This window comes from Siniperca chuatsi, linkage group LG15, assembly GCF_020085105.1.
Source record: "Siniperca chuatsi isolate FFG_IHB_CAS linkage group LG15, ASM2008510v1, whole genome shotgun sequence".
NCBI classification, from domain to species: Eukaryota; Metazoa; Chordata; class Actinopteri; order Centrarchiformes; family Sinipercidae; genus Siniperca; species Siniperca chuatsi.
The window spans coordinates 26,966,669-26,983,764 of NC_058056.1; the positions used below are offsets into that span (position 1 = coordinate 26,966,669).

The 17,096-nt window shown below is 41.2% G+C and overlaps 1 protein-coding gene across 4 annotated transcripts in view; it reads right to left on the minus strand.

Annotated features, from left to right (window-relative positions):
• Window positions 1-15,432, minus strand: part of syt16 (synaptotagmin XVI) — a 55,923-nt gene extending 40,491 nt beyond the window's left edge. For 2 of the 4 annotated variants that reach the window (XR_006374671.1, XM_044167728.1), the window contains exons 1-2: window positions 15,291-15,413; window positions 472-714 (exon numbers count right to left, since the gene is read on the minus strand). Coding sequence is in view for 2 of the 4 variants with exons in the window: in XM_044167728.1 (XP_044023663.1) it covers window positions 472-714; window positions 15,291-15,303 (256 nt within the window). In the remaining 2 variants the exon portion in view is untranslated. Of the gene's footprint in view, window positions 1-471; window positions 715-15,290 lie in introns of all 4 variants that reach the window. The other 2 variants (XR_006374670.1, XM_044167729.1) reach the window with 2 other exon arrangements.
• Window positions 15,433-17,096: the final 1,664 nt, after the last annotated feature.

A 17,096-nucleotide genomic window follows, 5' to 3' on the forward strand; every position in this document is an offset into this window, starting at 1 on the left:
TAAAGGTGAGCTGCTGTAACAAAGAGTTTCCCTGCGGGGATCAATAAAGTATTTCTAATTCTGATTCTGATTTAATTATGGAAGTGCAATTGACTAACTCGTGAAACTGAAGACACTTGGCTGAAACTATCTTGGATGTGTTTTTTTTAGGTAGTTTTTGTGTCTGGTAATAAAACTAAAAGATATGTTACTGGCATAAATAGTAAAGAGAAAAATACATTTCAACACAGCGATTACAGCATACGTGGTCTGTTGCGAATGTGTGGAGACTGGCCTGGGCTCATGTTAGATTCATGGCCTGAATTTGGCTGGTTCGGGCATCTCATTAGGATGCCTGCTGGACCCTTGTGGAGGTGTTCCAGGCATGTGACATTAACATTAACTACTTAATTTAACTCCTTATAATTCACATGGCCACTAGGTGTCCTGGTCAGGTAAACGTAAACAGATGTCATTTTTTTCTTAACTCACCGAGCCCCTGGCGGACCCCCAGTCGTCCTTTCTTCCGGCGGCCATGTTGCTCCAGACAGGGCATTCCACCGACACGTGCGAAACACAGCTTCTTGTTGATAAAGAGGAAGAGGACGGCCAGCGCCACGATGAAAAAGCCCACCGCCGACAGGAAGCCGATGGCCTCTGGGGTGACTGGCAGGAGGAGGGAGAGGGAGAGGGGACACACAATGACACACTGATCAGACCACACAAACAGACAGTCTGGATACACGCACACACACACACACACACACACACACACACACACACACACACACACACAGTACGCATGGTACATGTGATACACGCAGACAGAATGAGTGACACTTTAGTATTTGAGTTAACTTCAGTGCATTGCTCAAGAGCACTCGATGGGTCGTTTTATCAAGCAAAATCGTCATTTATTGTTCACCAAGATATTAGTAGTTTTTTCCTTTACTGAGACACTTTTTTTGGCTGAAATATCTTTTATATATGAATTTACAGCAGCCCTCAAGTGAGCCTTCACTACTAGCTGGTGAAGAAAGTGGAACATCTAGCAGCTTAAGAGCCGGATGTTTTCTCAGGAGTTGGTGGAGACCAAACCAGAGCTAAAAAGAGAGTAAAAATTTAACTTTCATTCATCAGCTGGACACAAACACCACTCCAAAGAAATGCTGATGATGCTGCGTGTCTGCTGGATGTGTAGCAAATGTTTGCTAACATGCATGATAATATGTCAATGTTGTGCTTGCAGCTCGTTCTGCTGCCCTATAGTTAACTCAATAGTGAGCAGTAAATTGAGATTTCAGACACTTACTAATCGTTATCATTTTGCTTCATCACTGCCAGGTGCAGAGTCACAGAGGCATTCATCAACTTTCATCATCAATCATCTTTTCATCTATAAAATTCAGAGCAATGCATTGTGGGATTGTTGAGGGCACTATATAGTACACTCAGAATTTAGACGCTCAGACAGTATAGGGCACTATATATATATATATATATATATATATATATATATATATATATATATATATATGACAAGCTGTAGCTAGCTATCTAATTATCATTATAATGAATACATAGCCTGGGCGCAAAACTGCCTGAGAAGACAAGTTATTGGGAAACAAAGATGTGGTGATTTAGGTTTGTATTTGACCTTGGCTTGTAAAAGTGGTTCTGAATTGTAATTTTTCTCATGCAGTGATTGGTCGGTTGGGGGGTGGACGCACAAGCATTCTTCCATTACAAAGTTTTTGCAGAAAGATCAGAAAGATCTCTCAAAGATCTCTTAAATATCATGAAAAAGATGAGTAAACTATAAGACAGAAAGAAAGAGAGAAAGAGTGAGAGAAAATAGATGAAAGAATAAAAAGAAGGGATGTAATTGGCAGACAGAGAAAAGTCGAGATAAAAAAAGAGAGAAGAGAGAAATCGAGGAGAAAAACATCTGGACCAAAATAAAAAGAAAGGAGTGAGGAAAGTTGGAGTGAAGAAGCAGATGAATGAAAACCCAACAGAACCCAAAATAGAGAGTAAAAAGAAGAGGAGGAAGAGAGAAAATGATGTGGAGATGGAGAGAAATGACGATAGAGATATGGTGATACAAGCCGTGCTACTCTGCTCTCAATGAGGCGGCTGAGACTCAATACAGATGAATAGAAATGCATAAGGGGGGGGGTCGCCGTCTCCCGTTTCCACGGTAACATTTCAGAGAGCAGAACTGAATCAATGGGAGCAAACGAAGACGAGTACACATCCTGCTGAGAGCCGACGCCAAAGAAACAGCGTAGGGGTGTGTGTGTGTGTGTGTGAGGATGTAATACTATTGTGTTTTATTTATTTCATACACCACCTTGTGTTTTTTCACTCTGATGTCGCTCTCTGTCATTTTTAGGAATTGAATCTCCCACGCTGTACAGATGTACCTTATTAATCTACACCCGAAAACATCCACTTACACTTCCAAGCAACACTTGTATGTGTGTGTGTGTGTGTTTGTATTTGTGTGCGGTGGCAAACTAATGAGCAACAACAGCAGCTGGTTCCGGTAGCGATGATGCTGTCGTTGCTTCAACTGAATGCCACAGCATCTGTAATATTTTAATCCTGCCGTCCACATGCATGGGCACCAGTATTTGTATCAACATCTTACATAACAGAAAGGAGAACATGAAGTCTAAAAGCTGCAGACGCAGAACAGTTTTAAATTCTTGGGTGTTGAGATCTCGGAGGACCTCACCTGGTCATTTATAACCTGAGGAGGCCAAAGATTTTGGGCAACTTCTACAATTACTCAGCAGAGAGCATCCTCACATACTGCATGACAATATGGTACAATAACTGTTCGACAGCTACCTGGAAAGCCTTGCAAGGCGTTGTTAAAACTGCACAGCACATCACTGGTGTCCAGCTAAGAGCTACTGCAACATTTATCTTCAACGCTGTCTGAGAAGAGGTCATAACATCACCAAAGACTCTAACCACAAGCTGTTCACCAATCTGTGCATCAGAGAGGTGCGACAGGTGCCTCGGAGCCCACACATCCAGGCTCAAAAACAGCTTTTTTCAGCTTTGTTCAGCAGAACTCGACAAACAACCTATTATAGCTACTTAATAATGGGAACTATATGCTGTTTTCTTGGACGTTTCTTCCTGTTAAAACACACTGACAGAATAACTCTGTAGACAGACGACCCATTTTCCTCATGTTCAGCTGCTGTTCACGCCCACAGAGAGAGATGTCTGAAAGTGAAAAACACATGACAGATGCAGCATGGGAACGCTTCTGCACTGTTTATAACCCTGTCCAAGTTTCCCTTTTAAAAAAAAACATCACCACGCCTCCTCTTTCCTCACCTACACGCTTATGACGACAGTGACCGAGAACACGCTCCTGTCTGCCAACATACCTGGAAAAGCTGATTATCTGTGTTTTGTTGATGTTCTTTTTTATCAGTTTTTATCCACACTAGCATAATGACTTGAGGGATTTGTTATTGAGTTGCTAACATGCCAACTTTAGCATTTTACATGGAATGCCAAAACAACAAGTGGCGTATGCCGCACATCAAAACAGTGTTTCCTAAGTAAGCTAACACACTGGTGGTGTCTTGATGATGTCTTGTCAACATGTCAGGGTACGCCGCTGTCCTATTTTCCATCATTTTAGCCTCTTTCAGCTCCTTGTTTTGGTTCAGTCTCAGCGTTCTCATCAACCTCATTTCCAACAGCTGCAGGCAGCTGTTTTTTTAAAAAATCAAACAAGCTCTGATAAACCCTCTGTACACTACCTGCTCAGCACCAAACAGCAGACAGACACAGGTAGAGACTAGCTGGTGAAGAAAGTGGAACCTCTAACAGCTTAAGAGCCGGATGTTTTCTCAGGAGTTGGTGGAGACCAAACCAGAGCTAAAAGGAGAGTGAAAATTAAACTTTCATTCATCAGCTGGACACAAACACCACTCCAAAGAAATGCTAATGTTGCTGCGTGTCTGCTGGATGTGTAAATAAGCAAATGTTTGCTAACATGCATGATAATATGTCAATGTTGTGTTTGCAGCTTGTTCTGCTGCCCCCAAGAAATAGCCAAAAAAATAAAATAAACGTACTAAATGTTAACTACATGCTAAACTTTAGCACAGCAGCATGCAAACAAGTTAATATGCTATGAGTTACATACTAAACATTGTCTGCTTTACCCTTTACCAGGTTGTAGATTTAGATTGGAGGGATATTTTTACATCATCATTATTATCTTACTATAAATGTTTTCTTTCGGCATATTCATCCAACAACACAAGTTCCTTCTTGACAGCCAAGTTCGGTGTCTAATTTCCACCACACATTTTTTTAACTAGACAATAGAAACAGCAGCAACAATAATTTGACCAAGGAAAAAAAGCCTTGTATAGGTCCAGGTATAGGTTTTTCTTTTTACAGAGCTTTCAACCGAGGTTGGATGCAACAGGGCACTGGGGACAAACATTTTGACTAAATTAAGGGCATGAGAAATGACAAACAACAATGACAAACAATAACATTATTTCAAAGAAAAATATTTCTTCAACACCTAAATTGTATCTGATGGTATAATTAATATTTCAAGACAATGATCTGATTGAAAAAAAAGTTAGAAAAGCCTGTGAATACGATTTAAATTAATTTACAAAAAAATAAATCCCCTGCTGAAATGAACACAGCGAGACAGTAAATGTTTGGACGGTGTGTTCGGGTGCGGCTGTAAAGTGGAGTTTCCCCCTCAGCTGCTCTGACAATCAGACACTGAGCTCTGTGTTGGAGACTCAGAGCCTCCTACTGTCTGCATCCAGATGGACAGGAAGAAACCCTGGGTCAAGGTCTGGCCTCACACCTGCTGCACACACACACACACACACACACACATTTGTTTCACTATCCCCGCAGCGGGACAGTCATTGACATAATGCTTTCCCTAGCCCCTTACCTTCACCATCACAACTAAAAGCCTAACCTTAACTCGTATCCTAAGCTTGACCTAATTGTAACCTGTACCCTAAAACCAAATCTTAACCCTAAAAACGCAGTCTCAAGAGAGACTGTGTTTTCTGCAGTCCCCATCCGGATATAAGAACATGAAACACACACACACACACACACACTATACACCAACTACTACACTTTTAGTAAATGCCCATGTTACCAGAGCACAAGGTGGCGTCTTCAAATAGCTTGTTTTGTTTGACCAACAATCCAAAACCCAAAAGATATTCAATTTACAACAATAGAAAACCTGGGAAAAGCCTCAAATCCTCACATTCGGGAGGCTGAAAGTGCAAATGTTTTGCATTTTTGCTTGATAAATGACTCAAAAAGGTTAACCGATTATAAACGTTTCCTTTTCGATCAGCTAATAGATTAATTTAATGTAACATTTAATACACTTATAGTACCAGAAGAGGCATCAAAACTCTCAGTCGTCTGATGTTGTAGTCAGAAGACGAGCTTTAGCATCTTTTCCTTCAACTTTCCCTCTAAAAAAACGATACGGGTTAATATAGTCGACATGTTCCACATATGGCTGACCGGACTAAGAGTCTACAGCCACGCTAGCCGCTCTGTGAGGCTAGCTGTGTTCAGGCACAGCGGTGCTTTGAGCTAAATGCTCACATCAGCATGCTAACATGCCTAAAGCGACAATGTAAACATGCAGGTGTTTAGCAGTTGTAATGTTTACCAACAGTCACCATGTTAGTTTAGTGCGTTAGCATGCTAACTGTTGCTAATTTGCATAAACACAAAGTACAGCTGAGGCTGATGGCGAATGAAAACTTCACTTTTTAGCTTCAGTTCCATCAGTTTTCTTTCACTCACTCATAGATAACATATTTACATCAGAATACATTAGATTACATAAATCTTAAATAATCTCTGTGGAAGGTTAATTGCATTGTTGCACCAGTAGGGAACCAATTGGAGATAATAAAAAAAAAACAGGATAAATGGAGAATATTGATTAAACAGTTTGTTGAACGTGCAAACATATTAAAAGCAAACTATAATGAATTAATGTACAGACAAGGATTAGGGAGGCGATGTAACCCAGAACAATGAGAGGCATCAGGTCGAGCTAATGAGATGGACAGATCGAACCATAAGAATCACTAATCTGTGACAGACACGGTTGTGAAAGGTTGTGTGTGTGTGTGTGTGTGTGTGTGTGTGCATACTAAATCCTTATCCCCTGATTAATATGCATCTGCTGACTTTTCCACCCCAGCTTTGAAGTGAGTAGCTCCAGAGGAGAAAAGAGAGCACTTTGATGTGAGTGTTTGATTAGGATGGGGGGGAAAAGAAGAAGAAGAAGACACACGGCGGCGGCGGCGGCGGCGAAGGCCACGTTGTTACCGCTCATTAACGAGAAATACGAGAGATCCTGAAGAGGATGAACACGACGCTTTGTAGTTTTTTCTTTCTTCTTTTTTAGCGATGAATAAAAGGAGCGCCTGCTGTCTCTCTCAGTTCGTTGTAAGGTCACTCATTAATGTGTGTAATTATTTTCAGGACTGAAGGCCTGTGTGTGTGTGTGTGTGTGTGTGTGTGTGTGTGTGTCTGGCGCTTTGCCTACAGATTATTACTATAATACACAGCTGAATGCTCTGTCCTCAGTCTTAGTGTAATGAACCCAGAAGCCTGGTGGATCCAGAAGATTATTCCTCTGTAGTAATAAGTCTGGGTGTGAGTGAGACCGCGTCCATGCTTATTTTGAAACACACAGAAAAATCTGAAAACGCTAGTCTCGTGTGCTGTGGGTGTGAAAAACAAAGCTTTTCCAAAACAATGACGCGTTCAGACCGGGTTGGATGTTAAGAAGGCCGACGCCAGGTTCTTCTGCTATTGCTGCTTTTAAATGACAGCTTGTCCGATGCCGCAAGTTGTTACTGATCTGATCAGATAACATCAATTACAACCAAGATATAAAAATAATAACGAGGCCTGGCTCACAGTCGGTGTTCCAGCTCATCCCAAAGGTGTTGGATGAGATTGAGTTTAGGGCAGTCAAAATGTCAGTGTGTCAAACCGTAAATTGTGCTCACTGTTACACCGCTAAGATGTAATTACTTTTGAAATGAGCAGAAGTATAAGAAACAAACATTGACTTGAATAACATGAGCCAAACAGAGTTGTGACGTAAGAGGAGCCACTGGTTCAGGAAGTACTCCCCCCCCCCATTTAAATGTATCTTTCAATAATATCCACAATGTTCCTCAACATAGAAACACAGGACTCTTCTGGATAACGTTACGATCCTAACGGTTTATGTTATGGTCACCAATTTTAATTACTGCAACCTAATTTCTGAGAAATCAGACGGCTCAAAATACTACAATACCCATGAGCCCCAGCTGCCGTTGCCATGGAGAAGAATCAGAGCTGCAGCAAATTCAAAACGCTTCGTCACTGCACCGCCGTCGTTACTGAATTCATCCAAAACCGACGCAGAATCTGAAAGTGAATTAAGTCAAGCTGCCCCATATTGTGTTTTATCAACAGTGGAAACTTTAGCTTCCGCCCACCGTTGGCGGCACACGTGACAGAATTTTAAGCTCTGTGATTGGATGTTTCTTGCTAAAATGCACATTGGGACTTGTAGCTACCATCTCACCTTATGTTTTAATGTCCACATGCTTGCACTTCAGACTTTTTATCAAAGGACAAGATATTTTCTAACACAGTTGTTCTTCTTTTGTACCGATAATTTAACCAGAAGAGTTTCGTCTCCATCCAAGCCGTGGAAAGTGCTCCATCTGTCAGTCACCTCACGTTTTCTATGGAAAACATGAAAAGGACTTTTACTTTTAAGTATCTCCTCCCACTTCGCAACTCTGTTGGAGGCTTTTTCTGTCTTTCTGCGGAAATGTTTAAGAACAGACACCAGCTGACGATGGGTATCTGATTACTCCATCCTGAGACCATTAGAACCATTAGACCGTTACACTGGTCTCTTCAGGACTGATTGTATCAGCTCTGAAAAGACTGATCAGACCTGCACCCCCACTGATCTCTGTTAAAAACCACCCTGAGCTCCAGAGCTGAAACAAACAGCCGAGCTGGTGCTGTTGTTGTTGTTGTTGGGACGGGAGGTCACATCAACCCAGAAACATCAGCACGTCATGTTTTTAGTCTGACTCAAACCCACTGACCGCAAGGCAAACGCTCACACACACACACACACACACACACACACACACACACACACACCTGAAAATCATAGTTTCCCTGGAAACAGCCCAGTGGCTCTATTAAGGTATAATGAGTGTGCCTTTTCCCACCCACATGTAAGAAGGTCTCATGTTTCCATGGTGCTGTCTGTCTGTTCGTCCTGATTGGCCGGGAGGACGAGAGCGTCTCAGGGTTGAGATGAAGAGATGATGAATAAAAAGACAAAAACAACAACTCAGAGGAGGTTTCGCTCAGAGAGAAGCTCGAAGTACAAAGAAAGGCACAAAACTCCCATTTACTGTTCACTGAATATACAGCCAGGTGCTAATGCTGCATTCATGCAACCCTAAAAATTACTTTTTGTATACTATTAATTTGCAGAAGAAGATTAGAAACGTAATGCCACCCCAATTACGTTTTTAAAAGAATCAACATAATGAGGAAACGTTTGTAAGCAACGTATCTGCAAAACGCTCACTGAGAGATTTAATCTATTTACAACAATATCTGCTAAACTAAAGCATAAATAAAGCTCTTATAGTTATGTTTAGACTACTCACAGCACTTGGTTAAGGTTAGAGAAAGATCTCTGTCTTGGTTGGATACTGAAAACAGTGTTTATTTTTTCAATATTTAACCAAAACCACCATCTTTCCCTACTTTTTAAACCTAATCGCACACAGGACAGAATTCTTCATGATTCAACATTAATTCCTAATGTTGTATTTGGTGCTCTTAGAGCGCGGTCACACCAGAAAAATAACTTTGTGCGTTGCTGCAGAAGTTAGCAAGGGAGCTAGCTACGCTACTAGCTAGTGAGACGACAAGCTCGCGACTCAAAACAAAGCACATGTAGGAACACACGACTACATCATCCACATGGTCCTCTATCACGTCCTGTGTCCGCGCGGAGAATCCATCTCTTGTTATCTAAAATAACAAGTTATCTGTAAAATGGGTTACTCATCCTGCACTGCCGGTATACATAAATGTATCCACTAAAATGTGATTTGGGGCGAACAGCTGACCCATCATGTAAAACCGCACTTGACCTGGGTCAGAGTAGCTAGCTCGGATGTCAGTCGGCAAAAACTTTGGTTACATTTCCAAAGATTTCACCGCGCAATTTCACCAAAAATCGCACAGTGCGTCGGTCGGCTTCACAGCAAACCATCCAACAGCGCTTTAGCACTGCAATTTTTTTATTTTACCAGGGAACTGTATGAAACTGGAAGAGCTAAAAGCACAGCTTCACAGTGTGACTCGTCGCAAATGTCAGCACAAATTTACAAGTCAAAGTTCAACATAATTTAAAACCTGCGTGCTGATTTACATAGCTTTGAACAAATCCTCGGATTGGAAATAGTCCATTAAAATAAAGTGAATTCTGTGCAAAATTTTTACCTCCATAGGTATTATTTATAATAAGTTTACTGTTCAAAACATGTCTTTATACTTTATTTTATCTTTATTGACTGTTACTGTCATCTTTGATAATAAAAAGTTATAGTTAAGTTGTAAAATATCCTACCTCATTATATATATTTGCTTATAATTAGATGATTTTTTAACCCTCAGATATCAATATTGTATTTGCCTAAAAAAGTCCAGTAATCTACTTAAAATCAGCCCCAAACGATCCCCTGGCGCATATCGCTGAATTACTCTGTATTACTGTGAATACGAATAATACAGATAAGGAACTTTATTATTTATTTGATGTGCAATTTATCTTCCCTTGCCAAGCAGGAAATGTTAGATTTTTTTAAAAGGTTAGATTTGAACATATCTATGTAAGTTTCTTTTCTCACTCTGAGGTGAGAAAGTGTTAAAGCTGACAGGAAGTGAACTCCGCATCAAACTGCCAGCTTTCAGGCTTTGATTCTAAACTTAAACACAAGCAATGACTTTCTGACGTGACAGGACTATAGACGGTCAAACCAACACCACCATCTATCCATCAATTTAGGAATACCGATCGGAGAAATTGAGGGAACAGAGCATTTGTAAAGATTTACAATACTGATGTTGAGGCGCCATCTGCTGGTTACAGGCTGCATTTCAACTGTACTACATGAGAGCAGAAGTCACAGCTTCCAAAACACCTGCCGTGACATCACTGATGGTGATGGAGGTGAGTGGAGGAAGTTTGAACCCATAAATCCCAAATAAATTCTGAACCTGCAGGAAACACTGGATTTATCCGTTCAATTTCAACACCCAACAGGACGGCAGTGTCATGGTTTTGGGTTTGTGTTCAGTCTCCTTCCCTCATATGTCTTTTAGTTCTGCTTCCTGTCTTTGTTTTCACCCGTGTCTCGTTGTCGCCCCTAGCTGTGTGTCAGAATGGCGTTGGACCTGGTGTCGCTGTTCCTCGTGTTTTCTTGCTTTCTTTTTCACGTCTTGTGAATTTTGGATTTTGTCTTCTACCTTTTGAACTCTGCTGTCTGTTCGGACTGCTCTCCCGGCTGGTTCATCTCTGCCTGCCTTAAATCCCGTGTCAGCAATCGTGAACTTTATTAAATCATCTATCGGCACCAGCTCTGCCTCCTAGTCTGCATTTGGGTCCAGTTCCCAGTTTTTCCTGTTTGACACTAAACGTAACAGATTGTATGCTGCCTATTGTTTATTTGCACTTTGAGTACTGCTCTTATTTTCATTTTGTTTGTTGTTTTTAATACCAGGGAGTGCACAGCTGTCTTGCACAGCAGTACAATGACAATAAAAGTTTTTTGGTTTAGGAAAAAGGCTTACAAAAATACACCATCCTCCAAAGTCTTTGAATACAGAGTGTCTCTCTTACTACAGCTCCATGTACGCTGCTTCATCATCATCTTCTCCTACCACCAACGGTGCACAACACATCCCTTGACCAAATATCTAAGCGACAAAACTTTTAATACAGTTAAACTAATGAAGCGCTTTCTGAAGCACCAGTGACGTTTGAAGCCTCGTCGTCATTTCGACACGATCTCCGATGCAAACGTATTGAAACAGCACGCTCCACGGGTCTGAAACAAGCTCCTGTGTCTCGGTATCGTCGTTAATACCAGGAAGTAAAATTCTCAGCGAATAACAGCAGGTGAAACTAAACAATCAAGAAAATAGATCAGAAAGTGGGCTCAATCATCGTGCAGCATTTTCTGGTTTTAAGGAATAAGACAGCAAAATGCAAAGCTCACGGCCTCCATTTGTTGACCTAGTAGTCTCAGTAGTTCCTCCTTTGCTGGCCATGTCTTCACCTCCTTTCTGTTCACTCCTTCTTCCCCCCTTTTCTCCCCAAAATACAAGTTCCCACTCATGCAGAGAACAAACTTGACCTCTCTCCTTCACCCCTCTGTTCTCCTTGTCCTTTCAATGAAATCTGAGAGTCCAGCCTGACCTGCTCCGCGTCCCGTGTGAGCCGTCAATCAGCATCGTTTCCTGCCTCCCACTGGGCGAGGCAGACGTCCCTTCCTGAACACCACCGAGACACAACAACGTAGAGGAAGGCGGAAAGAAGTGACCCGCCATAACGCTGCAGAGTCGGACAATGAAGGCCAGAACTGCTAAAATGTAGTTTTGTAATTTGTTTTCAAAATTAGGGTTTCCCTAACCGTTGGAGTATTTTCAGGAACAGGAGAGTCGGGACAATAAGTGTGATTTTGCTAAATTTGACTTTGACGGTTCATTTTTTTACTTTGCAAACAACACTGACAAAACCATCTCGACTCAAAGTCTACTTACTAAGTTGTTCCGGAGCTTTTCGACCGATGGAGATGAAGTTTGCTCAGTAGTGGAACTGTAGACGTTCCAACTTTCCATTATTTTAAGCACTTTTTGAGCGCTCATACTGCTGATGAAGACCGTTTGGTACGATCGACTATGCTCCACTATGTTCACCAGCTGGTCTCTAACTGTGTCCGACTGCTGTTTGCTGTTGAGCAGGTAGTGCACTTTTTCTCTGAAAACAGCTGCCTAACTAGCTTAACTTGGACAATATGTCAGGATTTAGTGTTTGTCAGCTTGCTGCGGAGTTCGAATGCCCCCTAGTGGACAGTTTTAACTGATTTACTTCACCCACCATAATTTTAACTCTAGCTAATTTGAATATCTACTCCTCTAAGAAACCTTAATGTGACTTCGATCAGCCTGTAGAGCAAAGTGAAAGTGACTTTAACTGACTGAGAGGAGTCTGGTTTCCCGTCAGGCTGGAAGGAAGGCAGCACAGCTCCATCAAGACAAACAGGAAAAAACATGGATTTCAAGGCGGTTTCAATTTCCTGATAAAGCTAATCTCACACACACTCACACTCACGCACGCACAAAACACACCGCAGCATTAAATATTACTCATGAGTCCCGACTGAGGATTGAGAGTGCTCTCCTCTCTCCGCCTGCCAGCCAGCAGTCTGGGCCCACAGCGGGGAGGAGACAGCCATGAATTAGACATCGAACCAGTCTGTTTCTAGGCCACAATAACCAGAAACAGCCCACATGGCTGACTGCTTCCTACTGTTTAATGGAGCACACTGAGGGGTTCTTTGATGCTGTTTTGCATCTCCTCTCAACGACACTCATCACATCCAGAGAGGGGAGAGGTTATGTACATACAGTATGTCTTATAAGCCAAATCCAGCTGTTTGTGACATTTGTCTTGGTGGGACAACCTGTTTTTTTTTTTACTTTTGGTTTTGATTTTCATCATTGAGCTCTCGTGGTTTCCAATTATTTTTGCCCAGTAGAGGTGAGGCCTAAAGCCCCAGTCACACCAGCATTTAAAACAGCAACATTTTATGGGAAAGTCAGTTCATTTCAATGCAATCAGTTGATTCTCTCACTGGAGCAAAGTCAATCTGTGCAAATCTTTTGGGTCAAATTCAATACGGTGAACTCTGACACATGAATTTGCACCACTGACCAATGACAAAGCATCTTGCTTACCTTTAAGGGAAAGAAAAGCTGCATATCACAGCTCATTAGCTGTGTTGCACCATTCAATTTTATTTTACCCGCCTCTGTATAAAACCGATCCACAAAAGGGTCACGGTTTGCAAGCAGTTATGGGCAGGAGTCTCTGAAAATGTTTGCCGAATAGACTGTGAACACATTGTCCAGTTAGCTAGCATGTTCCCACCTGGCTAGCGTGTTAGCAGTTAGCTCGCCAACTAGCCCTGCGAGTAGTCACCAACGGTACCAAACTTCGTCACCAGAAACACTTTTCGCAGACGCGCGGATTAATGTCGTGGTCAGTTGAAGCATCTGTTCAAATTTTTCAACTTAAAATTCACAAAACCTCCGTCTTGTGGGATGTTATGAACATTGCCGCCACAGAACTTTAGATTTTTAGTCTTGTTTTCATTAAGTTTTAGGTAGCTTGTCACTCTTTTCGCAAATTTCGAAAAACACATGCACGAAAATACGTTGAATTTTAACATTAGAGTTGAAACAATTATTCAATTAATTAGTTGCTACAAAAAAAAATTGCATATATCAATGAATCGTTTACATCATCTGTCAAGAAAAAATGCCAAAGGTTTGCTGATTGTGTTCTTAAAGTTGACGATTTTATTTTGCAACATTGTAAATAGAATATCTTCATTCTTCAAAATAAGTTATATGAAGAAATCACTTTACGTATTATGCACGGTGTTAATCTTTATTTTTGGAATTTTTCACACTGAACAACTAAGTCTGTGAAGGTTCATCTTAATTATCCAGGTGGTACAATGTCTGAGCACAGTTAATTGAAATCACTTGACTAGCGTTTTCATTCAAGACTTCATCATACTGCCTCAGTCCTATTGTGCTGAGTAGTACCGATATTTATACCTGTGAAGCAACTAATGCGTAATCCAGAAAGGTTTGTAATTTGCTTTTTTGAAGCTCTTTTGTTCAGTATTTTATAAACCTGCCCAGCCCCAAACAGTAAGTTACAGACTAGCAGGGGAAGAAAGTGGAGCATTTAGGAGCTAAAAGGCCTTTTTTCTTCTTCTCAGGAGTTGATAAAGACCAAGTCATTACTTTCCTATCCACCCACTGCCCCACCTTTCCCAGTCACCTGCTCCTCCACCTGCCTGCCTTTGTCCCTTAAGACTTGTTTACCTTTGCTGTTTACTTGCCTGTTGGCGGAGTTTGCTTCTTAATCGCACCTGACTTGTCTTCTGAGTTTACCTGTAAATTCACACCAGTGGTGGAACTTTACTTTATTCAAGTAAAAGTAGCAATAAAGCAATGTAAAAATAAATAAATAAATAAATGCTCCACTACAAGTAATAGTCCTGCATTAAAAATCTTACTTAAAGGGCCACGCCACCACTTTTACACACGGTTAACTCATCATGAATCAAGTACTACTTAGTCTGTGAAAACAGTTGTTTAATGTCCTCGGTGGTTCTGGAGGAGCTCCGTCAAGTCTGAGAAAATAACCCCTGATGATGTCATAGTGATGTCATCAGGGTTATCTATCCATCAGCTTAGACTTGGACATTTTTTTAATCTCTCCCCGCTCTCATGGCGTTAGTTTCTCCTTTCTTTAATTATACAGTTTATTTTACATTCACACACCATTTTCACCGTTTCAACGTTTTCTTATGTATATAACTGACTCACTTTTGTTAAATAAATTACTTTATCTGATCTTTAAAACGGCGTGTCTCCCACTTTGCCATGGCCTTAAGAGCCAAGGTTTTGACATGGCTGAATGGTGTCACCATAATCACTGCGATGAACTGCAAAAACAATTTAAGCCCGATAAGGATGTTTTTATAATTTGGTACAGGAGATACAAAAATAGGTTTCCATTAAGTGGCCATGATGAGGCAACTATCAACTCTCCTGTGAGTACCACAATACACTCTGAGCCCCTGAAGGAATACTGAAAGAATATGATACATATGTCTTTGTTTGGAGACTGATAAAGGCCCTAAAATATAAATAATATGGCTAAAATGCAGAAAAATAACAATGTGGGGTAAAAAGAGAATACAGTGGCCTACACATCCTGTCGCTCTGTCAGCCAAACCTCCGAAAGGAACCGGGAGAGCCTGAAAACAGCATCCATCCCCAGCACTGACGCGGGGGAAAAGCAACATTAGAGGCGGCCAAACGGCGAGGAGACGGGTCGTACTTACTGTCCGAGGCCATGGCTGCAGCTGCTTCCCTCGGACTGACAGCGGAACCGAGTGTGTGATCGGCGGAGCAGAGGCATCCTCCAGACCCGCAGCCAAACAGCGGTGAACGATGACCCCTTCACGTACTGTCGGAAACATCCACACCCAATTGGTTTATACCGATTGTAAGTTTGGCAAATTTAAACCTTCACATTATTGTTGTCCGTTTAATTAGTAATTTGTGCACGGAAGTCTATAAATTAGTTGCTCAAATTGACCCAATTTAGGATTTAATAGGCGAATATTTACTTTTAAGACACAAGCCCCGTGGTCTTTGAACTTGTTGTGTGTCCATCAGTACTGCGCTGCAAAGCTAGAGAAGCAGTAGGCTAACTAACACAATATATTTAGATTAAAATGTGGTTGAGGCCAAAATATGACTTGTTTTAACATAGAAAAATTATGCAATACAAATATATAATTTCAAAGAAAACAAAATTAAACAACAGTCAAAACAAGAGAGCCAAATCCAGTTTACGCCAGTTTAACGGTTAGCTGGTGAGATTGCCACGGCTAGCTTTGGCTAATTTAGCAAATTAACTTACTTTCCACCCTTAGCTTTTCCCCGAAATTGAAATATATCCATTTTAATGAACTAACACATTGGAAATGCATCCCACATATGTAGTAATGTTAGCTAAATCCAGTCATGGAGAATAAAAACAGCTAAGCTAGTCTGCTGTAGGCTAAAGTTTGGCTAGTAAACTAGCTCACCTAGTTTAGCAGAGCTGTTGACTGTAGTGGAAATCTGATGTGGCATTAAGCTTTTGATTTTTAAATCACACATTTAAATGCATGGAATTGTAAATTCATTATATTAATTTTTTAAAAATGGTAGCGTGCAGTTTTTAGGTAAATGTTTTTTTTGGGGGGGGTTTTGTCTTAAAGGTGGGGTATGCGATTCTGGAGAATACCATAACAAATACCATGATGTAGAGCAAACGACGACACAGCAAGTAATATAACTAACATTAGATATGTTGTGGGTTAGAAAACTGTCCCTACAGCTACTGCTGCGAAGCTAACAATATATTAGTCAAAGACAACACAAGTAAACACAAAATACAGTTGTTACTTTTACGCCAGATGTAATGGGACACACACCTTACGAAAAAGTTACATTTTTGTCCACAGAGTATTTTCCCAAAAGTCTTGGGGATCATCAAGACTTTTGGGAAAATACTCTGGACTGACGAGACAAAAGTTGAACTTTTTGGAAGGTGTGTGTCCCGTTACATCTGGCGTAAAAGTAACACCGCATTTCAGAAAAAGAACATCGTACCAACAGTAAAATATGGTGGTGGTAGTGTGATGGTCTGGGGCTGTTTTCCTGCTTCAGGACCTGGAAGACTCGCTGTGATAAATGGATCCATGAATTCTGCTGTCTACCAAAAACTCCTAAAGGAGAACGTCCGGCCATCTGTTCGTGACCTCAGGCTGAAGCGAATTTGGGTTCTGCAGCAGGACAATGATCCAAAACACACCAGCAAGTCCACCTCTGAATGGCTGAAGAAGAACAAAATGAAGACTTTGGAGTGGCCTAGTCAAAGTCCTGACCTGAATCCTATTGAGACGCTGTGGCGTGACCTTAAAAAGGCTCGAAAACCCTCCAATGTGGCTGAATTACAACAATTCTGCAAAGATGAGTGGGCCAAAACTCCTCCACAGCGCTGTAAAAGACTGATTACAAGTTATCGCAAACGCTTGATTGCAGTTGTTGCTGCTAAGGGTGGAGCAACCAGTTATTAGGTTTAGGGGGCAATCACT